Source organism: Peromyscus eremicus, chromosome 10 (genome assembly GCF_949786415.1).
Source record: "Peromyscus eremicus chromosome 10, PerEre_H2_v1, whole genome shotgun sequence".
Classification (NCBI taxonomy): domain Eukaryota; kingdom Metazoa; phylum Chordata; class Mammalia; order Rodentia; family Cricetidae; genus Peromyscus; species Peromyscus eremicus.
The window spans coordinates 64,851,849-64,877,909 of record NC_081426.1 but is presented as its reverse complement, the minus strand read 5'-3'; the positions used below and the strand labels follow the sequence as shown (position 1 = coordinate 64,877,909).

The 26,061-nt window shown below is 44.1% G+C and overlaps 1 protein-coding gene across 6 annotated transcripts in view; it reads left to right on the top strand.

The window, feature by feature from the left end:
* The window catches only part of Fryl (FRY like transcription coactivator), a 246,331-nt gene that overhangs the window by 175,342 nt on the left and 44,928 nt on the right, over positions 1-26,061 (top strand). For 4 of the 6 annotated variants that reach the window (XM_059275977.1, XM_059275976.1, XM_059275975.1 and 1 more), the window contains 18 exons: positions 1,907-2,079; positions 4,004-4,164; positions 4,725-4,835; positions 6,024-6,178; positions 6,463-6,562; positions 7,723-7,891; positions 9,947-10,206; positions 10,520-10,660; positions 12,695-12,863; positions 15,503-15,587; positions 16,832-16,944; positions 18,030-18,180; positions 18,846-18,949; positions 20,653-20,838; positions 21,960-22,164; positions 23,269-23,390; positions 24,217-24,407; positions 25,845-25,939. In XM_059275977.1, the coding sequence (XP_059131960.1) occupies positions 1,907-2,079; positions 4,004-4,164; positions 4,725-4,835; positions 6,024-6,178; positions 6,463-6,562; positions 7,723-7,891; positions 9,947-10,206; positions 10,520-10,660; positions 12,695-12,863; positions 15,503-15,587; positions 16,832-16,944; positions 18,030-18,180; positions 18,846-18,949; positions 20,653-20,838; positions 21,960-22,164; positions 23,269-23,390; positions 24,217-24,407; positions 25,845-25,939 (2,691 nt within the window). The remainder of the gene's footprint in view (positions 1-1,906; positions 2,080-4,003; positions 4,165-4,724; positions 4,836-6,023; positions 6,179-6,462; positions 6,563-7,722; positions 7,892-9,946; positions 10,207-10,519; positions 10,661-12,694; positions 12,864-15,502; positions 15,588-16,831; positions 16,945-18,029; positions 18,181-18,845; positions 18,950-20,652; positions 20,839-21,959; positions 22,165-23,268; positions 23,391-24,216; positions 24,408-25,844; positions 25,940-26,061) is intronic. The other 2 variants (XM_059275978.1, XM_059275974.1) reach the window with 1 other exon arrangement.

Here is a 26,061-nt window from a genome sequence, read left to right as displayed (position 1 = left end):
GTTCAAAGGCTACTGTTAATAAGGTATGCAAATTTATTCTGATGAACTGCTGTGGATCCTGATGGGGAAATTATGAGTTTTATAGACGTAACTCACAGCTATGTTTTCCACCATTCACAAGCCATAAATCCTGGAGTTATTCTTGACAGTAGGACCAAGACCCTTGAGGAAAATACCATTAGCTGTGAGCTGAAAGTGAACAGTTTTCTTTGGAGGGTAATGGTGTCAGCTGACCTTTGAAGGCAAAAAGTAATGGATCTGACCTTGCACACAAAAGGTAGAAGTTTTGGCGGGAGGAATAGGTCGATAATTTAACAAGCCTAGTAACGGTGTGTGCTTTCATTTCTTCTGGCCGTTTCTTAGTGTGCCCAGCACCTTTCAGATCTAGCATCAGGACTTGTGACAGACTCTGGAAACAGAGCTTTAGTGGGAGAGCATGTCAAAACCATAGATTCACTTTTCTTGTGTGCTGAATGGAAAGTGAAAGGAAAGGTGATTAAAGATGATCTAATTGAAATTATGAAGAATAAAGTGGAGATGTGTAGACTTGATGACGGAACAAGAAGAATGTGTATGATATGAGCCTTTCGTGCCCCTTTTATTGTGGTAGGCGAGGATGGATGCCCTTTGAATGGTTCTGTTTTGGATAACTACCAAATACTGGGAGACTGAAAATGAACTTCAATATTGGTATTTGAAAATGAGCTATGCCCACTTCTGAGCGGTAATTGTTTCAGAAAAGAGCTATTTTGGTTCATTTTTTTTCTAAGAGAAAAATTAATGGAAGGTTGTCACTTCTGTGTGGGTCCCCCATCCCACATGGGCAAGGATGGGAGACATTTTGAATGCCAGGGAGACAGGGACCCCACGTGCCTAATGTGTGCAGCAGCTACTAAGCGATGTTTAAGTGAACGAATGTTCTTTCCTGGTGTAGGATGCAGCCCACTAATTGGTGGTGATTTCTGTCACAGAAGTCAGAATTTGGCCCATCAGTTCTTTCAGCACATGTTTACTATTACAGATGGAAATTTTTAATATAGCCTTTGAAACATCTTACTCTTGTTTGTATGCGATCAGGATTTTTTTTAAAGATATAATTAGTAAAAATAAAAATTCGATGTAGAAGTACTTTCCCAAGATAATGAGAGCTGACCTAGCCAAATAGAAATGTAATACTCTTTGATTTATATAGCAAGCACTTATTGTTTGCAGGGTCATTTTAGGCACAGTGACTCATGTAGGTTCTTATTGAAACATACTGTCATAGTCCTGGATACATAACTAAGAGCTGATGGGATAAGACAGGAGTCTAGACTTCTGACTCTAAATGGCCCATGGCTCTGGGGTGTACTTCCCTTGCCTCAGTAGGAATCCCAGAGCAGGCTTAGGGCAGCTCCAAGTCTAAAGCAGTCCAAGATCCTGCACTATGTCCTTGAATCCCCTTTAAATATATTCTTCATAACACGCATCATCTCAGAAGGCCGGTGATAGATAGTCAGCCATGCTAAAGTTGTGGTATGAAGAGCAACAGAAACTGGACACTTTACTGGAACTGGTCTTCCTTTCTATAGTGACACATCCCCACCCCCACCGCCCCCCTACAGGGCTCCCCACTCCTTGCCACAAAGCATTGTATGTGAATGGAGAGTTGGTGATACTTAAGTTTTTGTAAAAGTAGGTATGAAGTTGGATGGTATAAATTACAATAGCAGTCCCTTGATGAAGAAGCACCGCCCACTTTTTATATTAAAGTAAGTCAGAATCGTATTGATTTCATTTTTACGTCTGCCACAACCACCCCCGGTGTAGGAGGCGCTCTTCTGACTGCGGTAAACGGGATTTGTTCTTTCTTCAGCTGGGATGGAGAGTCACGTTGTCTCTGTTTTCTCCTCTGTGGTGTTTTCAGTGCAAGCGGTGGCCTTGACAGCGAAACGCATTTCCTCAACAACACTTTGTTGGAGTACGTAGATTTGACGCGACAGCTTCTAGAGGCAGAAAACGAAAAGGACTCTGACACGCTGAAGGATATCCGGTGTCATTTCAGTGCCTTAGTGGCGAATATCATTCAGAACGTGCCAGGTATGGTTTCCGGTTTCCCAGGGCACCCTGGAATGTCAAGGGTCCATTCCACGCTTTCCTCTCCTTTGACGTTTTGTATGTTAAGGAAGTAACTTGTGGGCGGGACGTGCTGACCTCAGTGGGGAAAGGCACTTCCTGCCCAGACTGGTCACTTGACTGTCATCTCTGGGACCCACATGGAGGGAGAGGAGTGATTGCTGGGAGCTGACCTGTGACCACCACACCAGCTCTGAGGCATGTTTTCTCCCTCTCTCTCTCTCTCTCTCTCTCTCTCTCTCTCTCTCTCTCTCTCACACACACACACACACACACACACACACACACGCACCAATAAATAAATAAATTAATTAATTAAATATGTTTTTTAGAGCCTCTAACTTGAGAGCATCCTAGGAAACTTATGTCAGCACAATGTCAATGGCAAAAGTTGTTTTTTTGTTTTGTTTTGTTTTGTTTTTTAACCTCAAAAATTAGTGTCAGTAACTCGAAATCAAGAAGGAACCAGCCCAGTAGGGATTTTCAACAATCATAAAGACACTGATACAAAATTCAGAAGCTCTTTAGAATTAGGATGAGCTCTTTGGACAAGCCTATGGTAGATACAGTGAGCCAGGAGTGGAATGCTCAAAGTGATAATTGATAATAAAGTGAACAAGTCACGCCTACAGATTGGAAGCGTACAGGCGATGGATATACATTAAAGCAAGTGGACAGTGTTACCGATGGATTCATTTCACAGATGCATGCCTGTTTTTGAGCAGGCACTGAGAAATGTGCTATGGAGATTGAGCTATACAGCTGCTTTAAAAAGTTGTAAATTCTTTCTGAATACAAGATTTAAAAAGATTAAGCCTTTTGTATGCAGCATGAGTTGATTTTTTTTTTCTATCTCCAAATACGATTATTTTGTTAATTTTTAAGAATTATATACTAACCTTTGGCTTTCAATCACCTGGGTGGTATTTTTTTCCTTTGAAAGGTAAATGTTATTTGAGGGTCAAGAGCATTTTTCTCCTCTATATTTTCTATGTAGAAGAGTGGCTAGTGTAAAGATAGATTTAGTTTCATTACTGTGCACTTTGCCCATAACGTCCATCTTGATTTATTGAGATACTGTTGAATTTCTTAACTCACATTGATATAGAGAATATACAGGGTCGGTGTGCTGGCTAGTTGTATGTCAACTTGACAAAGGCTAGAGCCATCTGAAAAGAGGGGACCTCAGTTGAGAAAGTGCCTCCATAAGATCTGCCTGTAGAGCATTTTCGTAGTTAGTGATTGATGGGGGAGGGCCCAGCCCATTGTGGGTGGTGCCATCCCTGAGCTGGTGGTCCTGGGTTCTATAAGAAGGCAGGCTGAGCAAGTCATGATAAGCTGTTATGTGGAACTTCCTCCTCAAGTTCCTTTTGGTATTGGTGTTTCGTCACAGCAATAGTAACCCTGAGTAAGACGTAGGATAGGACTCCAAAAGGGTAAGTTCCCCTAAACTAGTGGGTTCCAAACTGAACCATTTCACAGGGCATCACAGGGCACACAGCAGTCTGCACATAGGACTTAGGGTAGATCCCTCCTTTGTTCTCATGTCAAGGTATGTGTGTGGTGCCTTTCACAAAGGCAACTCTTTTACTGGGGGAAGGAAATACAGAATTTGAAATAGCACTCTCCCGGTCAAAAGCTCTCACTTAGCGACGAATCAAGCCCCTTGTCTTCGTGGCGTACGTCAAGCAGCCGGGAAGAGGCTGGTCCCGATCTAGCTCCCTCCTGGACTCCTTGCGGCATCCTGCCTGGAGGTTTCAGATAGATTCAAGTGCAGCTTCCTCTTACTATCCTGTAGCCTTTGGTTTTTAATAACTGACAAGTTGGCATGCACGCTAGAATAAAATGAACTAGAAGTCAATATGTCTACCTGTTTTTATATTTACAGTGCACCAGAGAAGAAGTATTTTTCCTCAACAAAGCCTTCGTCACAGTCTGTTTATGCTGTTCAGTCACTGGGCAGGCCCCTTTAGCATCATGTTTACACCCTTGGACAGATACAGTGATAGGAATATGCAAATCAATAGACATCAATACTGTGCATTAAAGGTACTTACTTATATCCCCGATTGCCTTTTTACTGTGTTAAGTCATTTTTTTTTCTGTCTCTCCTTATGTAATATCATGAAACAGAAAAGGGTGTCTTCAGAGCACCAAGAGTGTTAGGGTGTGGATTCATCTGTACACAGGTAGCTTTGTCTAGGTACCTAAAATACAGTTCCTAAAATCTCTAGGATTTTATTACTGTTTTCTTAAAAGAAGGAATACCTATTGTTGTTTGTGTTTAAGTATTCGTTCTCTTGGCCCTCTTGTCTTTAATGTAGTATGATGACAGACTAACTTACTCATAGTAAGTATTTCCCTTTGAAAAGCTACTGCTATGATAGGGGTACAGCTTCCTGACAGAATGCTTGCCCAGCATGTATAAGCCCTAGGGTTTATCCCCAGAACCAAAAAAAAAAAAAAAAAAAGATTACTATTAAATAGTTCCTTGTGAAAGGTATTATGGCTAGATACACATGAGTAAAAATCCCTTGCCTCTTCTCATTAAGCAGCAGCATTTGACCTCTTAAATGTTTTAAATGTAATTCCGATATTATCGTTTGAAGGCCATGTCTGCTGTCCTGTGTTGTGGCCCTGTTGCAGACAATGTGGGACTGTCATCCGATGGTTATTTATACAAGTGGCTGGATAACATTCTGGACTCTCTGGATAAAAAGGTAATTCTAGCAGTTCCTCTGAAGTTTCCTAATAAATTACCATTACGTTATTTGCAGTTCATGTGTGGACCTCTGAAATAAGTCTTCCTTAAAAATAGGATAGAATTATATGCATAAAAAAAGTAAGGGCAGCCGGGCGGTGGTGGTGCACGCCTTTAATCCCAGCACTCGGGAGGCAGAGCCAGGCGGATCTCTGTGAGTTCGAGGCCAGCCTGGTCTACAGAGTGAGTTCCAGGACAGGCTCCAAAGCTACATAGTGTAACCCTGTCTCAAAAAAAAACAAAATAAAGCGCTTGCCAGGCAAGTGTAAGGACCCGAGTTCAGATCCCCAGCACCCGTGTAAAGGCCAGGTTGACGTGGCAGCCTACTGGTAATTCCTGGGCTCGCAAAACAACTGGGATTGCCAGAGCAAACCGGACTAACGTTACTGGTGAGCGCTGGGCACAACTCACTGACCCTCCCTCACTGAATAAGCATATGATAGGAAATCAGACAGGATGTATCGTCTAAGGAAGTGAGAATTCTTATTACTCACATGAATAATTTGAATTTCCCTTTCACAGTGTAGGATTAATAAGGTGCCATATGTGTATCTTAATAGGATGCAGTCTAAATAACTAAAATTAAAATATGTTGCGTTCCTCTTGTGGAGAAGCGTGCTCTTTACTTTGTCTCCTGTCACCATTTTGACCTCTTTTGAGTTGATCATTCTTTCCTGCCTCCCCCCTCCTCATCTCCCTCCTCCTCCTCCCCCTGCCCTGTGCTGTTACTCAGTTTGCACACCAGCTTCACAATATAAAGTGTGGCTCACCCCTTCCCCCACTGAGTTATTGCAAATAGTAATAAAATTTGATAAGAATCATTGAGGAGGGCACCATTCTTTTTTTTTTTTTTTTTTTTTTTTCCTGAAAGCCACGTAGCCATTGTTCACATTCATCAGCTGCCTTGGGGGCTCTGTTGGAAGAGAAAATCAAACTAAAATAGCCTTGCAGGAAAAAACAAAAACAAGAGACATACGTATGATTCCCCATTCCTCTCCCACCCCACCCCACCCCCGTGAGTACACTGTGAATTGGCTGAACGAAAGGAGATCGGATTATGTGATGGCATATGATGACGAGATGCCGGCTCCTTCAGCATGCGCCCTGGCTGCTGACTTCCCTCTCCCTGGTCCTTCCCCGTCCCCAGGTTCACCAGCTGGGCTGTGAGGCAGTCACGTTGCTGCTGGAGCTGAACCCAGATCAGAGCAACCTGATGTACTGGGCCGTGGACCGCTGCTACACGGGTTCCCGGAGGGTAGCAGCGGGCTGCTTCAAAGCCATTGCCAACGTGTTCCAGAACAGGTATCGAGTCCCCACGCTGCTGCGCAGAGTACAGTTACAGTTGTTTGTGTATCTGTTTTCAAGAAACCCAGACGTATTCAGAAACCGCTGTTTTCTTTCCTTGAACGCTAATGACATTTAGCCGGTAAAGGATCACCACCCCCCTGAGTCTGTTGTCTTCAAAAAGGAACTCACCTGTAGCCCTGGAAGACACTCACAGCCTTGTCCTTTGTCTACCATATCCGTTCGCTGGAGTGAACATTTCTAAACATTGCCTTTCCTAACGTGTGGATGTTTATCCTCAGGGATTATCAGTGTGACACAGTGATGCTCCTAAACCTGATACTGTTTAAAGCAGCTGACTCTTCTAGAAGTATCTATGAAGTTGCTATGCAACTCTTACAGGTTCGTGTGCAAACAGTGGTTAAAATCTAACGTTCCTCAGGATTTGGCTAAGTTGATATTTTGTTTTTTTACCATTAATGCATAGTAATATTGGTAGTTAAGTATGGTACCAAGTTCTGGTTATCAGTAGAAATGCAAGGCAAAGACAGTATTGCTATTTAAATCTTTAAATAATATAATATATTCAGAACTGCCCTATAGAGGATTATATCAGTGTGTGTGAACATATTTTGATACTTAGGATTCACTAATTAGGGCTGGTATATTGGAGTGGCTACTTCTGTTTGACAGATGAAAATGAGGTGTTTTGGGTCTTTTTGTTCTGTTTGGAGAACTATGTAAAAGGGTATTAATCCTTTATGATATCCTTTTCTTAGATTAACATTATTATCTAATTTTTAACTAATTGATACAATTGATTTTTAAGAAGACCTTAAAGTGGGGTTGTAGTAGATGCTGATGTTCCTTTATATATTTTATTTTATGTGCATTGGTGTTTCGCCTGCACGTATGTCTGTAAGGGTGTCGGACTCCCTGGAGTTACGGACAGTTGTGAGCTACCATGTGGGTGGTGGGCGTTGCGGGTGCCATGCGGGTCCTATGGAAGAGCAGTCAGCGCTCTTAACCACTGAGCCGTCTCACCAGCCCCGGATGCTGTTGTTTCTAAAGGCTCTGAAGTAGTACCCGTGCTGGACCAACTAAGGAATTACAATCCAATTGGGCCTTTTAATGAAGAAGGTTAGCAAGTACTCTCGTGCTTCACATAATATAAGCCAAGGGTAGTTTATAGTCCACTGCGTGATTAAGCAAGAGCTGTTTCAAGGGGCTTTTCCCATGTACCCATATTTGATGCAGTTATATTTTTAGCTGGAAAAGTGATTAATCTTTTTCAAGTCATTGCACAAAAAGTTGCTAAACCTACTTCAGACTGGACTGTGTACCCACATCGTTGATGTTAGATACAGGGATGCAGATCCTTCTGAGTGGTGGTCACCTTCTGCAGACATTTCACGCACTAGAAATTAGCATGGCGATATGAATGACTGTATAGATTTTGAACCGGAATACTGTGTAGGAGAGCTTTTTGGTTTTTAATTAGAGCTGAACTTTAGAGGACCCACTAAGTATTCACTGAAGTTGATGGAACTACTTTCCCGTAGATCCTGGAACCGAAGATGTTTCGCTATGCCCACAAATTGGAAGTTCAGAGAACAGATGGAGTCCTCAGCCAGCTGTCCCCGCTGCCGCATCTGTATTCCGTTTCTTATTACCAGTTGTCTGAGGAACTAGCCAGGGCGTATCCAGAGCTCACTCTCGCCATGTTCTCAGGTTGCCCAAGGAAATGCTTCCTGTTTCTTTTACAATCAGTTCTAACTGCGTGTGTGTGTGTGTGTGTGTGTGTGTGTGTGTGTGTGTGTGTGTGTGTACATGTATACATGTAAGTATGTGCTGGCATGCTGCCTGCATGGGGAAGCAGGGCTGATACCAGGTCTTTTCCTCGTCACTGTTCATCGTATTTTAGATAGGGCCTCACTGATTTCACTAGATGGCCTGCTCCTCTCTCTCCTTCCGCCTCAGCCTCAGGATTAGAGATGGTTCTGCTGTGCCCACCTCTTTACCTGTGTTTGGGATCCACACTCATATCCTGATGTTTGCATGGCAAGCATTTCACTGACTCAGCTTCCTCCTTCCGGCTCTAAAAGACCTTCTTTAGAACATTCAGCACATCGGAAGTGTGAGGTTGAATTAGAACATGTCTGAGAGAGAACTTTTTCTTTAGCAAGAACTTTAACTCATCTATCTTGCTATTTAAACTTTTTGATGACATGGTGTTGCTTTTTAGAAAAAAAGAGAGGGCTTGGTGTACAATTTAGGTTTTCTATTTTGCTCTGTTCACAATGTGAACCTTAAAGGTCCTGGCTCCCAGGCTGCTCCATCACAGCTAGCTCAGCAGCTCTGCACAGTGCCTTCCTTGAGGACTTGTGTCACATATACTGTCCACTGTCACGTCCACCGTCCACCCTCACGTTCACCTCCACCATTTCATGTTCTGAGCCCTCTTCTCAGGAGGCTTTAACTCCATTGGTGTCAAGTTTCTGTCTGAACCCCACCAGGTACCTGCTGGCTGCTGGCTCTAATCTCTAACATGTCCTAGTCTTCAGTCCTCCAGCTGTTCACAGCTGTGGATATTAGCTGCCTTCTGTGGCTTTCATTTCTAGGTTTCCAGGCACTTCTTATTTCCTGGCTTTTCTCCTGCCTCCGTGGAGTATTTCTTTCGTGGAGACTTGCCTTCTGTTCACGTTGATGTTGCCACACTTCCACCTGGGATGACTCCGTCTCCCAGGAGGTCAAGCCTTGACCTGACCCCGGTTCCTACACACGCAGTTAGGATCTCTTCATTCAGTTTCTTCTGGGTGTCAGAGCTTGTTTTTCCTGGCAAGACTATACAGTTTGTATATAAACGACACAAATAGTCCATGCAGAGTGTTTGTCTTTGTCTTGAGACTTCCTTCTTACTGTCTTGCTCATTTCAAAAGCACAGTTCAAAAGTGTCAGGAGAGGAATAGATCTTAGAACTCTTTGATCTTGTGAAATTGAAGCCACCCCTTAAACAGCGTCCCCCAGTTTCCTGCCCTTCACCCCCCTCATAACTACCATTCACATCACCTTGCGTTGTTATGGATCTGACTACTGTGGATAGATAAATGGAATCGCGTAGTATTTTATGTATGTGGCTAGGCTATTTCACTTAGCACAGTGTCTTCTGGGTTCCTTCATGTAGGGTGGAATGGTTTTTCCTCTTCTTTGAAGGCTGTGTGGTATCCCAGTGTCTGCATTACAGTCTGTTGACCCATTTTTTTCATCTGTCAGTCATTTCACTTGCTTCTATTTTGGTTCCGAATTCAGATGTGCAAGTATCACTTTGAGTCTCTGTTTTGGATTGTGTAAGATGTAGATTCAATAGTTGGATTGCTTGGATGGTAGAGTAGTTCTCTTTAATTTTTGGAGGGGCCACCATACTGATTTCCATACAAGTAGTGACCATCTTATCATCTTACCAAGAGTACGGAAACATTTATTTAACTGCCTAAAGCACTTTGTATAGAACATAAGTATGGCTGGTCATGGTGGCGCATGTTTGCAATCCCAGGACTCCAGAGGTGTAGTTCAAGGCCAGCCTGGGCTACACAGAGAAAAACTATCAGAAAATAAAAGAGGTAGATGCTTTGTGTTAGCTGGTTTTTTGTTTGTCTTTGTTTTTATTATGTCAGCCAGGAGACATTATGGCATGTATCAGTGGGAAATGAGTGACATGTGTCTTCCTGTTGGCTAAGAAGCACATGGGATGATGTTGGGTCTCCCCTTTGATATGCCTCGAACCAGAGATCAGCCAGCGGATCCAAACGGCTCACCCAGCAGGGCGGCAGGCCATGCTTCATTATCTCCTGCCCTGGATGAACAACATCGAGCTGGTTGATTTCAAACCTCTGCCCTCAGCGAGACGGCAGGATGAAGATGAGGATGATTCACTAAAAGACAGAGAGCTCATGGTGACGAGCAGGCGCTGGTTACGGGGAGAAGGCTGGGGATCCCCACAGGCCACCGCCATGGTGTTGAACAATCTCATGTACATGACAGCGAAGGTATGGGGGTTTGTCCTTGTTGTGGCTGCACAGTTTGGGGTCAGGAGAACGAAATGTGGTTAGAAATCGGTGCTAAGATGGTTGTAGGGCAGACATGAAACCTATAGGATAAACTCCACTTATCCTTTAATTCCACCAGAGAGGACTGGTTGATGCTCATGTTTAAATTCCCTGAAAGAAATAACCATTCCTTTAATGTTTGGAAAGGATGGGGCTTTCTGTAGAAGCTATTTCCCAATGCTTCGTGGAGTGACGCGTTGGGCTTTTACTAAACAGGCATTTCTGAAGTGTCTCTTGTGTGTGCTGTTTTCAGTATGGTGATGAGCTGGCCTGGTCGGAGGTGGAGAACGTGTGGACCACACTGGCAGATGGCTGGCCAAAGAACCTGAAAATTATTTTGCACTTTTTGATCAGCATTTGTGGGGTGAATAGTGAACCAAGCCTTTTGCCTTACGTACGTATTTTTGAAGTCTGTTTGTCTTTTAAAAATGTGCGCATTTGTGTTGGTCAGAGTATGGGCTGGTTGCCCCACAGAGGCAATGGGGAGTGGCGTGAGGACAGTAGGGAACAGTGTGCAGACTTGGTCTGTGACTCTTCAGTCACAGGCCACTGCATGCTGTTCCAAGCCAGGTAGGCTCGCAAGTTCTGGCATTCCACCTCAAGGATTAGACAGGGTTTAGTCTTCGAAATTACACCTAGAGTGATCAGCACCTTAGTAAGTGCCGCTGTGATAAGGGCTACACAGGAAGCTGTGGAATGCCGGGAGTGGTTATCTGAGAAACCCCAGAAAAAGGTTAATACTTGAGAGGAGGGTGGTAGTGATGTAGAGCCTGCCAGTTGAGCTTTCCCTAGGCTGCGACTGGCATTTTGATCAGAGAGCCCAGGGCCTGTGTCTTCTGGAAGGAAGGGAAAGTTTGGGGATAGACAGCAAAGCAAGAGATGTGATGTTCTTTCCTGCTCCAGGGAAAAGGAACACTTAGATCCATCCAGGTTGGGCCTGGAGAGATAGCTCAGTGGTTAAGAGCACTGATTGTTCTTCCAGAGGTCCTGAGTTCAATTCCCAGCACCCACAGGGTGGCTCACAACTGTCTATTTTCTCTCCTGGCCTCCACCGCACCAGCCACACACAGGGTTACACAGTCATGCATGCAGCCAACACACCCATACGTGTTAAATGTAAAATAAATATTATATTTTAAAAAAATCCATCCTCCTTAACAAAACAATAGGAACATTGAGGGCTAAAGCGAATGCCCAGGTGTGCACACAGGTCTGTGGGCATGTGCATCTTTCTCCCCAAAGTGTGCCCCACAGAGGGCCGGGTCTTCAGGAGGTTACCATCAGAGTTCTTACAGACCCTTCCATATACAGCCTGTGGGGTGCTGGAGATGACTTCAATGGTGGATGGGTACTCATTGCCACCCAGGAGGTAGGGACACTTCCGGCTCCACTTCCTTGCTGTTCAAGATGACTCCACTGTTAGGGGCAGTGGTCAGGAGGAGGAAAACCGAGTGAAAGTTAGGTGCTTGGCAGGAAGCCTGGGTGAGTAGCAATCACAGGGCAATCCGACCCCGATGGCAACCCAAAGCCATCGGGGTCGGATTTTGTCCATTAAGGACTGAGTTTTTACAGGAAAGCACCCCACCCATTTCCTGTCCTCCTTGTCCATGCTCGTCTTCTACAAAGAGATCAACTTTGATTTTAAAAAAAAAATTCTGTCTCAATGGGGACTGGAGAGATGGCTCAGCACTTGTTGCTCTTGAAGAGGACCAGGTTCAATGCCTAGCACCAACATGGTAGTACACAACCAACTGGCAGGGACCTGATGCCCTCTTCTGGCCTCCTCATGGTGCAGTGTGTAACGGAAGATTTCCTGGTCCTGCCTGGCTCACGGTCAGGACAAATCTCTCTCACCCGCCAGTCCCACAGCCAAGTAAACACACAGAGACTTATATTACTTATAAACTATATGGCCGTGGCAGGCTTCTTGCTATCTAGTTCTTATATCTTAACCCATTTCTATAAATCTATACCTTGCCACATGTCTAGTGGCTTACCAGTACCTTACATCCTGCTTCTCATGGCAGCATCTGGCAGTTTCTCCCTGCCTCAGCCTCCCACTTCCCAGAATTCTCCTCTCTCCTTATCCTGCCTATACTTCCTGCCTATAGTCTCCCACCTTTGAGCTGTGGTGACCACGCTGCCCACAGCATCCACACTCAAGTACAGCCTACACTATACTTCCTGCCTGGCTACTGACCAATCAGCATTTTATTTATCAATCAATCAGAACAACACCTTCACAGCATACAGAAAGACATCCCACAGCATTAGTGCATTGACACAGTGTCCATAAACTCACCAAAGCATGTGCACACACATAAAAACAGACACACGAAAGAATGGATGAGTTTGACGTGTCTGCCTCTAGACAAAGCCATGCAATTAAAGTCTCTTCTTTTTCTCCTGCACACTTTTTCTTGGGCAGGTGAAGAAAGTCATCGTTTATCTGGGCAGAGACAAAACGATGCAGCTGCTAGAAGAGCTGGTGAGTGAGCTTCAGCTCACAGACCCCGTCAGCTCGGGCGTCACGCACATGGACAACCCGCCCTACTACCGTATAACTTCCAGCTGCAAAATCCCTTCAGTCACCTCAGGTGAGCAGCCCTCACCGCTTCTGTGGGAAGCAATGCTCTGTGTAAATGAGTTCTGTCCCCTATCAGGTTGCTCTTCTGACACGAGACAGAGATTTTGGATTTTCCTTTAACAAGCATTCTTGGGTTTAGAGAAGGAGAGAGCCGTGCTCCAACTCCAAATCCAGCTTTGATTTTTAATTGAACTGGGACTACATGAAGACTATTTGCCATATATGTCTGTAGAGAACAGCAGAAACAAACATTTGGGAAGATATATGAAGTTTTATCCTGTTGTAAATGCAATACACTGTTAGGCCAATTTACTCTTTTTCTTGGGACGTTTTTTTCTGGATGATTTGTATGTCTCATTTGTCCAGTGGTCTTCAGATTCCTTATTTGGATGCCTTCATTCTCCTGAAAAAACAAAACCAAAACCCTGTCCCAACCCTAACTTTGGGGAGGTTCCCTTTTGGCAGGTTATATCTAATCAAATGAAAGACATTTGGTAGTCTTATAAGTTAGTTTAGGTTGAATGGTCATGCAGTTTGTTGAACTGTTGCCTCTTTTAATCAAGAGGTCTCTCCTGTTCGAATATAATCTTTATCAGTTTTGATGGTATCCATAGCTTTTCTTCTCCTGTGCAAACAAAAGCAAAATCTCTTCCCCACCTTAGCACATATCTTGGTTTCCATTCTGAGGTCAGCACATCTTTAAAGTATACAGACTCATTTAATTCAGCAGTTTTTTCTGTTATCCAATATCTCTCCACAGCTGCCATTTCTTTCTCATTAGCATTTAAAAAATTAAAGTTAATAAAGCATTATGTAATCTATTTCTGGGGGTCTTTATTAAGTATATCTTTTCGGGTGTAATTACATCTTTCTATAACTACTTGTCCTGTAGGATTGTGTGGTATACCTGTAGTATGCTTTATATGGTAATATGCAAAAAACTATTTCATTTTACTAGAAGATATATGCTGGAGCATTGTCAGTCTTAACTTGTACAGGTATCCCCATGATGGTTATAACTTCTAATAAATGTGTAATTACAGAATCAGCCTTTTTAGAACTCAAAGCAGTTGCCCATTGAAATCCTGAATATGTATCTATGGTATGGTGTGCATTTTTTAATGTTCCAAACTCTGCAAAATGAAACACATCCATTTGCCAAATTTCATTTCTTTGAGTACTCTTTGGGTTACTTTCTGCAGGTAGTGGAGTTTGGTTGTATAAAGAACAAGTAGGACATGTCCTTATAATTTCCTTGGCTTATTGCCAAGTGATGGGAAAATCTTTTTAAACCCTTGCTATTAACATGGTACTTATGAAATTCTGAGGCTTCTAGCACATATCCTACCAATAACTGATCAATTTCATCATTACCTTGTTTTAGAGGACCTGGTAGACCCATATGGAATCTGATATGTGTTATATACAAAAGATGATTTCTATTTCTGTTTATTTCTTGTAATTTAATAAATAACAAAGTTAATTCTGAATCATCTGGACTAAGTTCAGCAGTTTCAATATGTAAAACAACTCTTCTGCATATTGAGAGTCAGTAACTATATTAAGAGATTCTGGAAAAATGTAATAATACCATGAGAATAGCATATAATTTTGACTTTTAATTCTGACATTTGAACAGAATCATAAGGACTTTGAGCCACTTTACTTAAATTTCTTGACTTATAACCTGCCTTTCCTGATTCGTTTGCATCAGTATAGAATGTAGGGGTCCAGAAATTGGTGTTCCTTGTACAATGTGAGGAAGGATCCAATTAGTTCTCTTTATAAACTGAAGTCTCTTGCTTTGGGATATTCATTACAGAGTGCAGTTTCTGGCGTTTGTAAGCTCTGTGAGTGTAGAGGAGCATTGTCTGCCTCGATTGTTGGGTGACAGACTGCTGATGTCTATCTCTGTGTGGTGCCTTATCTCCAGGATGGGTCAGACCTCCCAGAAAGAGTTCTGATCATCTCCCAAGAGAAAGGATATGGACATGTGTGGGTTGCCAGTGGCTTTGAGGGCTGCAGAGTAGGAAGTGCAGTTCCAAAATCTAATAATGAGCTTCCTCATCTGCCTCCATGTCCCGCCCCCACCCCAACTCAGCTGTGATCAGTGTGCCCTAGTCAAGACATCTTCTGATTTCCTCTCCATGGTGGGAGGAGACAGCCGCCAGCTACAAATGTCGTGGAGTTACATTTTGGAGAACGACTACTTTTAAAATAGATTTTCCAGACAGTTCTGGTTTTGCACTGTTTCAACAACAGTATGGAAGCCTCTTCATTTTCTCCCACTACCTGTCTTCATAACAATTATTTCTTACTCATTTTTTTTTCATATTACATTTCTTTATTGTGTTAGTAGGGGCACAGGCATGCCATGGTGTTCATTTGGCGGCCAGAAGACAGCTTGTGGGAATTGGTTTTTCTTCTTCCACCACGTGGGTCTCTGGTGCCAGACTCAGGTCGTCAGGCTTGGTAGCAAGTGCTTTTCCCCACGGAGCCATCCCTCCCACATCCACTGTCCCCGTTTCTTTTCTCACAATCAGGAATGTGGCACTCATTATGAGCATCGTCGTCGTCAGTGGATCGATATTGATCCAAACATTTGCTGTTCTCTTAAGCTAACGGGCACTCTTTTCTCTTTGGCGACAGGAACTACTTCCAGTAGCAATACAATGGTAGCTCCCACAGACTGCAACGCCGACAGTAAGGCCCTGAAGGAGAACTTTGAAGAGAAGTAAGTACTTCCCTCTCGGAGAGTGCGGCAGTTTCCCTGGGTGGGGGTGGGGGTGTGCATAACTCTTCACGCTGATGTTCCAGTGACACATACTTTTCCGTACCTGAAGATTTTCACATTGACTCCTTAGCGCCCTAGGCTTTTTGGTATGCTCTGATGATAAAGGGCGAACTGTGATAAGTGACTATAGCCAGAGGCTTTCCCAAGTGAGTATCTACTCTGCCTGTTTCTATACATAGCTCTCTCACCAGGATCCCTACATGACGGGATGCGTAGAGGGGAATGATTGAGAGCTTCAGCTTTTGAATCATAAGGCAGAAAGTAATGTGTGCCTGGTGGTAATATTTTGTGTAACGCGCTTCTTTTCCACATGGAAAGTAAGACAACAAGGGAATGAAGGGATGGCTTGATGCATAGAGCACTGGCCACACAAGCGTGAGGATCAGGGGAGAGATTCTCAGCAACCCCGTGAAAGCCAGAGCAGGCCTGGCAGCCCACCAGTAACCCCAGCCCTCAGCAAGGGAAGGGAGAAAAGGAATCCATCCCTAAGACTAGCCATGTGGGCAAGACCTTTGTCAGTAAAGAAAGTGGAAAGCCATTGAGAAAGACAGCCGAGGGTGACCTCCAGCCTCTGCACACACATGAACTTGTGCACACATACAAACACACACACACACACAAAGAAAAAAAGTAAAGCGAATTGTCCCAGGCTTTTTCTTTTGGGCCACCAACCAACTCCCAAAATCATGATGAATAGAGTTATTAGTTTTGAATGCTCGGCCTAGCTTAGGCACGTTTCTGGCTAGCTTTTTTAATTTAATTAACCTCTTTCTCTTTATCTACCTTTTCTTCTGTATATCTTACTTTCATTGCTTCTCTATGTCTGACTGGCTGGTGTCTCCCTCATTCTCTCCTTCTCTTGCTCCTTCTCCAGCCTAGATTTCTCCTCCGGTCTGTTCTCTCTGCCCGCCAGTCCCGCCTATTCTTTCTCTGCCTTGCTATTGGCCGTTCAGCTCTTTATTAGGCCAATCAGGTGCCTTAGGCAGGCAAGGTGAAACAGATGCAACACATCTTTACATCATTAAACAAAAGTAACACACCTTTACACAGTTAAAGTAATCCACAGCATAAACAAATGTAACACATCTTTGCCTAGTTAAAATAATATTCCACAACAGTGAATGATGCAGTAGAAATGCCGCTTCACTCTGATCTGTGCGTGACTGCCATGGTCCTTCCCGCAGCTATGTGCACCTGGACATCTACGGTGGCCTGAACAGTCATTTAAACCGACAACATCACAGACTGGAGTCTCGATACAGCAGCAGTTCCGGAGGGTCTTACGAAGAGGAAAAAAGTAACCAGTTCTCAGTGCTCCTTAGATAACTATTTTGGTGACATGTATCGTTAACTGTGTTAATGTGAATGAGTTTGTTTTCCCCAAGGAATCGTTTTAAGTGCTGTATTTAACTGCCACTAGTTCTCATGTGATCCCAGGGATCTTTAAGGAGTGAATTTATTAAGGCAGAGTAAGTTGGGAGGTTTTCGTGTTAGGTGTTATAGAATTCATCCTCAAGAAGTGTCAGAGAGCCAGGTGGTGCACACCTTTGATCCCAGCACACGGGAGGCAGAGGCGGGGGATCTCTGAGTTTGAGGCCAGCCTGGTTTATAGAGCGAGTTCTGGGACAGCCAGGGCTACACAGAGAAACCTTTTCTCAAAAAAAAAAAAAAAAAAAAAAGAAGTGTTAGAGAACAGACATTGAATGGGTCTGGCTGTTGTTCTCTGAACAGATTGGCTTATCTTATGGATCCACATTTGGCTGAGAAGTTTTCTCTCATACTTCCAAAGTGATCAGTCCTCACCAAGTAGTACTGCTACGCAAAAGAAAGGGAGAGTAGAAACACACGCACTGTAATTAGATTCGGACCCTGCAGCGCCTGGTCCAGTCTCATTTTGTGCATCGTGGAACTGAGGTCCAGAGAGGTGAAGTGACTTATCCACGTCACACAGAATTCCTTTTTCCCGGGTGTCCTTTGTTCTACACCCTGCAGCCCCGTGTGGTAGACAAGATTTCCTTCAGAGGTCAGTTTGTGTCGGCCCAGTCTCAGGAAACTTGGAAGCAGATAACTTACCTTGTTTCCAGGAAACTTTATTTATGATATGGTCTCCTGGTTTGGCCTTCAACTGGGGAGACGTGGGGACGCATCAGTGTAGTGTTGCCTTACTATAAAGGATAGAGCCTCAGTCAATAAATCAGGCTCTCGATCCCCCCCCAATTTTATAATATTTGTACCCAGGCCTCCCTAGAAAATGTATATCACCATAGTGGGAAATTATCTTGGATCCCTTTCCAATGCTGTGAATAGTGGGTGTCTTAGTAGAGCTTGCGTATGTGGCAGACATTAGATGGTGCAGAAAATGAGATCATTTTATCTTGATAGGTGACTCAATGCCACTTTATTCTAATTGGCGCCTGAAAGTGATGGAGCATAACCAAGGAGAGCCACTGCCCTTCCCACCAGCTGGAGGCTGCTGGTCACCACTGGTGGATTACGTGCCTGAAACGTCATCACCTGGATTACCTCTTCACAGGTGGACTGGAGCGTCATTCCTCTTTCGTACGAGCCACGTTGCAGCTGAGCGCGTTCAGCTCCCTAGATACTGCCTGACAGCGTAGGAGTGGTCGCCCTTGTTGAGATGGCCGCGTCCAAACGAGCCCGGCCCTTTGAGATCTTAAAAAAGATATAAAAAATTAAGAGATTCAAAACCACATTCTGAGCGCACAAAGTTAACATTACCGAGTGATTCTTCTGCTGCTCTTCTGGGTGTCTGGCATAGTTACTTGACCTTTCTACGACCCAGTTACCACATCTGAAAAAAAAAAAAAAATGTGACTTCTTTGTGATCAGCCCTGTTTTTGGAATTCACTTAACCCCAATTCTACTGAGTAAGATCACAGCAAAGCCATTACTACATTCTCTCAGAACTTCTCGAGGCACCAAACACATGCCGAACACTTACCGGGGCAAGTGGTGTATGAGCTAGGTCTGAAGATTCCAGATAAGGAAATACAGCCCTTGACTCCAAGGAGCTAACGCTGTCGCTGTGATGGTTTCTCTGACCGCTTTTGTTTCTCCTCTTCTTACCCTCTAGAGAAGTGTTTTTCCATAGAATACTCAAGTGTTGGAGGAATGGTACAGGAGTGTTCTCTGGGTCACTCCCGCGCCGGGCAGCTAACGGTCTTCTTGTCGTCCCAGGTGTAACATAGCCGTGATCCTGCTGACAGACCTGATCATTGACCACAGTGTGAAGGTGGAATGGGGCAGCTACCTCCATCTTCTTCTTCATGCAATTTTTATAGGTAAAAAGTTCGCATCCCTCCCCTTTTTGTTCTCCAGGGCCGTTCTAAGACGGTGCGTTCTTCAGAGAACCCTCAGGTCAGCGGTTCTCAACCTCTGGGTCACCACGGGCTGCAGATAAGATATCCTGCCTATCAGATATTTATGTTACAGTTCATAACAATAGCAGAATTGCAGTTAGGAAATTACAAGAATGAAATAATTTTGGGGTTGGGGGGTCACTACTACAACATGAGGAACTGGATTAAAGGGTCACAGTGGTCGCGGCAGGTCGGGAACCACTGCCTTTGACGCTTCCGTTTCTTGTGTTAGACTGTCACTTCCGTGAGACTTTTTGCGTTTTCTCTCTTCAATGGGGAGTTACTCTTAGCCTGACCACAAGCATGTCTATTGCCTTTTACTTGGGAACCAGCCCAAGGCCCCGTGCATACCAAGCAAGTATGTTACCTCAGCTTCTCCTCCAGCCCATAATATCCCTATTCTTATGTCTTGTACCCGCTACACAAACACTACTGCTACAACAGTAAAGTTAGTTTACCTTAGAGATTGGAACCTTTCTGAGTGAGCGGAGAATGTAAATGCATCCTAACTGTTGAAAGTATGTGACCATTGCCCCGCCTGATGACAGACAGGTCTGCCTGTGTCCTTGGCAGCAGGTGTGAACTCTTCCACGTCTGTAATTCCTCTGTATTTTGAACACTGGCTTTCTGAAGCAAGTCAAGGTAGCCATCTCCTGATAATGCTTTCCTATTATGAACACGTACCTACAGGGGTTGCCCCTACCTAATTCCTGTGGCAAATAGACATTTACTTTGTCTTACGTACCAGGCAAAATAGAGTACCTGCTGTCTTAAAAGAATTCATGGACATCTGGTGTTGTATAGCAGAGTCAGAATTTCTGAGAGGTCATGAAGTTTTTGGCATGAAACCAATTGAGAGCCGGGCAGAGGCAGGCAGATCTCTGTGAGTTCCAGGCCAGCCAGGGCTACATAGTGAGACCCTGTCTCAAACCAAAAAAAAAAAAAAAAACCAAACAAAAAAAACAACAACAACAAAAGAATTACTCTGATTCTCCCTAGGCATTTTTTTTTTTTTTTTTTTTTTTTTTGGTTTTTCGAGACAGGGTTTCTCTGTGTAGCTTTGCACCTTTTCCTGGAACTCACTTGGTAGCCCAGGCTGGCCTCGAACTCACAGAGATCCACCTGGCTCTGCCTCCCGAGTGCTGGGATTAAAGGCGTGCGCCACCACCGCCCGGCTCCCTAGACATTTTTATAGTGGGGCAGAAGGCCATTATAAATGTGTGGAGAAACTTAAGACCAATTTAAAAAATAAGCTGTGCAATACACAATATTTCATTAAATCTCTTGCATACAGTGTGCACTTGTATTCATGGATTCTGGATACCTAGGCTGAACTCACCAGTTTGTACACTGAGTATGCCCTGGGTCTGAACTCAACATATACAGGTGTTTTCCCTTGACACCCACTAATCCCTACTGAGCACTGGAACCGCTCCTGAGATAGTCTTTCCATTCTATTTTTGTAATCCAGATGTGATTTGGAGTCTCTGGAGGGTGTGTGGGGTTACCTGTTCACACTACAACATTGCACATTAGGAACTCGGGTGCCACCAGTTCCTCACAGGAGTTTGGCGGCAAGCACACTGTCCTCCGAGCTGACGAGGATCTTCTTCCTGCCTTTCCAGGGTTTGACCACTGCCACCCAGAGGTGTACGAACATTGCAAGCGCCTGCTTCTGCACTTACTAATAGTGATGGGACCCAACAGTAACATCCGAACTGTTGCCTCTGTCCTTCTCAGGAACAAGGACTTCAATGAGCCCAGGGTGTTGACAGTCAAGCAGACTGCACACTCCGAGTACACTTTCACAGGTACTGACCGCCAAGCCACGGGATCTAAAGTAGACACCCACCCCCTTGAGTTGGAATCCTGCAGTAATGAAAATCAACCAAGGAAGAGTTGAAAGATGTAGACATTTAAAGTGCAGTTGCAGCATTTTAAGTAACATCTGTATCATTCTTAATTAATCGAAGAATGCATTAAAACGAATAGTTGAGTCCCTCACTTCCAAGGATCTCTAGCAAGCAGAGTTTTAGGTTGGGAATATATAAGTTGAAGTAGAAGTGAAGAGTGCTTAATTTATCGAGGACCAGTTTTTTTAAAAATGATGTGTGATTTTTCTTCTCATGATTTCTAAAAATTTGACTGGCATTTAAAAATCTTGATTATATTTGCTGCCTTTAAAATGTTACATATTTTGAATTAAAGAGGCCAAAATTAATGAGACTTTTATGATGAAGCCTAAAAAGTGAAAATGGTCAGGCAGCGGTGGCCCAGCACTCAGGAGGCAGAGGCAGGCAGATCTCTTGAGTTGGAGGCCAGCCTGGACTACAGTGAGAGCCAGGACTGCCAGGGAAATACAGAGAAGCCCTGTTTTGGGGTGTGGGGGGGGAGTAAAATTAGAATAAACCTTCCTAGTCTTGTGTGAAAAACACTTCCATTCAAAACCCATGGCTTGTTGCTTGTTTATAAGTATCCTTGTGCCATTTTGTAAGGTTTTGACTTTTAACAGTGTTTTTTAAATGATTGACTTACTGTAAATATTAGATAGAAATTAAAATAGATTCTTACAGTAAAGTGGAGCTGCAATTATGGAGTTCTTTCCACATGAAATTAAAAACTAGCTCGCGTTATAGCAATGTAACTTGTCTTGATAAAGATGAAGAAAAAGCCCCGAATTGCTGGGAATCGGCCACTGTCGGTGTCCCTCGGCAGGTGGCAGCAGAGGACCACTTAGGAAATGCAGCTAAGAATCAGTGACAAGCTGGGAACCCAGTGTTTACACTGTGTGCATGTGGGGATCAGGAGGAAATGAGCCACCTCCACAAGCCTGCCCTATGCCCTCACGTGTCCCATGCCATCCCCGAGTAGCAGTGTCTTATTCTGGAGGTCGTGCTGTGCGCGTGTATTCATGGTGGGTTTTCTCTCTCAGCAGGCATTAACGATTTTATACCTGATTACCAGACCTCCCCCATGACTGACTCAGGGCTTAGCTCAAGTTCTACCTCCTCTAGTATCAGCTTAGGAAACAACAGCGCTGCCATTTCACAGCTCCACACCACCCTCCTCGGCGAGGTGGACCTCTCAGTGGAGCAGGATGGAAAAGTCAAAACCCTCATGGAGTTTATTACCTCAAGGTAACCGTGCGGCACCTGCTCCCTCAGCGTCGCTTGTGTTTGAACTAGTCTCACGACAGCCAGGTGGCGTGAGCCAGATTTATTGTACTGTCTTTTGAAAACTACAGTCCAACCAGAACATTCTTTTGAATGCCTGTTGGTATACTTGAGATGTGAATCGTCCGTGGGTCACTAAATGCTCTAATACACTATTATCTGGAGGCATAACACTCCAGTCAGCCAACCGTCAAATGCTTTTTTAGGGTCTGCTGTGTGTAGACTCTACTAGATAAGTAGATGGAGAAAGGACATGATGTCCCATAGTGAGAGCCAAACCACGGGGCTTCCGGAAAGCTTGAGTTTGGCCGTGGTAAGGAAGTCCTTCTGATGACAGTGTTTTCTACACAGTGCCAGAGTGTCTGGGGCAGTTCACACCAGAGAGCCATAAAAACCAGGCCTGTGCTTATATAGATTACATTTTGTATATGTATTACAAGCTGGAGAGTTGACTCAGCACTTAGGAACACTTGTTCTTACAGAGGACCCAGATTTCATTCCCAGCACCCACATGGTGGTTCACAGCCTTCTGTAACTCCAGTCCCTGAGGACCTGACACCCTCTTCTGACCTCAGAGGGCAACAGGCATGAGTGTCATACACTTACATACATACATGTGAAACATGCATGCACATAAAATAGTAAATAACCATTTTTTTAACCTGTGGCTTTTGCCTGCATGTCTGTCCCTCTGATTTTGAACCATAAAATTTGGAGGTTGGTTTTGTGGATGACAGAGTCATAAAATTAGGTGTTGGGGAAAATTACATTAAAGGGAAATTATACAGAGAGTCTAAATTTTAATAATCCCTTTCATGTGAGCAGTACTCGCTGTTAGGCTACTCTGTCATCTTTTTCGACGGTCCCTGAGCTAACATCCTGTCCTTCCTTCACTTGCTGTAGCCCCTTCCCTGTCCATGTGCTTGAGTAATGGGAGTAGGCTGGGACCTGTGAGCCGACTAATTGAGCCCCTATCCCTCCTGAGTGTAAAGGCAGAGTCTAGATAGATCAGAGCAAGCGTTTGATGTCAATTCCAGACAAAAGAATGTCACCGTCCTCTGTTTTCAGAAAACGAGGGCCCCTTTGGAACCATGAGGATGTTTCCGCCAAGAACCCCAACATCAAAAGTGCCGAGCAGCTCACCGCCTTCCTGAAGCACGTGGTTTCTGTGTTCAAGCAGTCAAATGCAGGTATTGTCTTTAATGAGTAGACTGGTAACGTTTGATCTTGATACAATGCTAGTGTTTGATCTTGATACAATGTCGGTGTGGTGGAATTTTCAATGAGGCCCAGCCCAAAGGTTGATAATTAATATTCCCCAGTGTACATAGTTTTAGTAAGACTTTCTTGTTTAATATGTGAGTGATGACAGGTGTGTTGGTAAAGAAAAAAATAATACTAGTTAAAAATAAGATTTCTAATCATGAAATCTGGAGGTCAGTTTTGTGGATGATAGTCATAAAATTGTATAATACAATTGAGTTAAAAAAATAACATTAAAGAGAAATATACAGAGATTATAAATTTTAAAATCCTTCTTCCGTAAGTAAAGGTTTCTGCAATTTAAAATTTAACACATCTGACAGTCTTTGTAAAAGAATTCTGTGCTCACATGATGCTTTCCTGCGAGGGGTGATTCTGCTTCTCTGGACCTTTGGCAGTGTCTAGACTCACATTTGTCCTCGTAGAATGGTTGGCAAAGTAACTAGGATATTATTACTAAACACCATTCACTGCCTAGGACATCCCTCTGTGGAGTTAACTACCTGGCTCCAACTGTTAGCATTGCTGAGGGTGAGAAATCCTGGTTCCCGGGATCCCTTCCCTGGAGATCAGAACAAAGGTCTCTCTCAAGTACACATGCAGTACAATCACTGTACATAATTAAAGTGTGGTCTGCCTGGCCAGGTAGTGTGCCCTAGGTGGTATGCAGGGCCCTGGTCATAAAGTGATTAGCGCCTGGCTGTAACTCCCTGCATTACACCCACGCACCCGTGGTCTCCCGTGTCTTCTCAGAAGGAATACACCTGGAGCGTCACCTCAGTGAGGTTGCTCTGCAGACGGCACTCTCCTGTTCTTCTCGACACTATGCTGGGAGATCCTTCCAGATTTTCAGGGCACTGAAGCAGCCCCTGTCTGCACACACACTTTCCGACGTCCTCTCCAGGCTTGTGGAAACCGTGGGGGACCCAGGGGAGGATGCGCAGGTAAGGTACTCACTACCTTCCTTTGGCAGCTCTTGGCTGCTCCTAGAGGTGAAGGCCTCGTGGGAGCAGCAGGATCCACATGGTGGCTGTGTAATTACTACATGGGTTAAGCAACAGGGATGGTAGCCGGAAGCAGAGCGACGTGTCCCGCTGAATGCTTAAGAACTGATTTAGATCATATAATTTATGCCCGTTAGAGAAAGCTTTTTTTAAACATGCATTTACACACTGTCTAGATCCTACTCCGGAGTCACCAAAATGTAACAGAGTTAGAATATTCAAGTTCAATGGAGAGGGAAGCAGAGTTTCATTTTTAAAGACAAGTAAAATACCACACTGGAGAACTCCAATTTGTGCAGTCCCGTGGACTTACTGGTTTTAGACATTGGATCTTCAGTGACAAATGAAAACAAGATCTTGGCATCCTGGAAATTGTAGAAACAAGGGTTTAATCTGCCAACCACAGCCCACACAGTCTTTACTCAATGATAAATACCATGAAATGATAAGGTATTGATTTCAAGAGCCATGAAGGAGAAGGGCACGTGCGCGTGCACGCGCGCGCGCGCGCGCGCACACACACACACACACACACACACACACACCCAGAGTTGTGAACTTTAAGGAGAGATTGAAATGAAATAGGACCTGTGATGATCTGGGTTGAGAACATTTCAGGTAGAAAACAGGAGTCAGAAGTGCAAAGGGCCTGTGGCGGGGGCACTGTGTCTTCTTTAATGGAGGTCATGGGAACAAAGGGAGCTGCAGATACTAGAGGATGCCGGGGCACAGCGTAACCAGTCCAGAAGGCAGAAGGCCTTGTAGACTCTACTGAGGGGGTTAACTTCACTCCAGACTGCTGGAAAGCCCTCGAAGGTTTTGAGAAAAGGGAAAGAAGCGGATGTGATGTGAGTCGCTCTTTTTGGTGGGGAGGGGGCTCTCGGTGCTATCATCTAGGTGGCATCCTTGCTGGGGTTGAGGGGACAAGTAGGGCCAGAGAGGTCCTAGAGGGGGCTGTTGAAAGGATCCCAGCTAACGTGGTAAATCCCGTTCAAGGAGGCCGCAGAGATGCGGAGAAAAGCAGTCAGATTTAGGGTATGTTCTAAAGTGATATTTTCAAGACTTGTTGACAGACTGTGTGTACATATTGAAGAAAGAGTGTGCCTAGACTTCTGGCCTGAGCAATTGGTAGCAATTACAGTGCTGTTAGAATCAATCTGTGCCGTTGGCTTGATGAGTTCTCACCAATTAGCAAAGCTGTGTTGCTCAGGAGGTTAATTATTTTGTAACATGAATGGGAGGTTGGTTCTATTTTTAAATCTCCCCGGGAAGTCCATTGCCATTTTGTTTTTGTTGTTGTTGCTTTGGTTTTTATTGTTATTTTTTTATATTTTTAAACCGAACATAATTAATTAAAAATTTGCCCTTTGTCCCCAGGGATTTGTGATTGAACTGCTTCTCACCTTGGAATCTGCAATTGATACCTTGGCCGAAACCATGAAGCATTACGATCTGCTTTCTGCCCTTTCTCAGTAAGAGCTTATAACCAGACTGCCCTGAGCGCAGGGCTCCAGGGTCTAAACTCCCGTGACTATAATGGCAGTGGTTGAGTTGAACGTCAGCAGTGTGGATGACCTCCAAAGAATTCAGATAG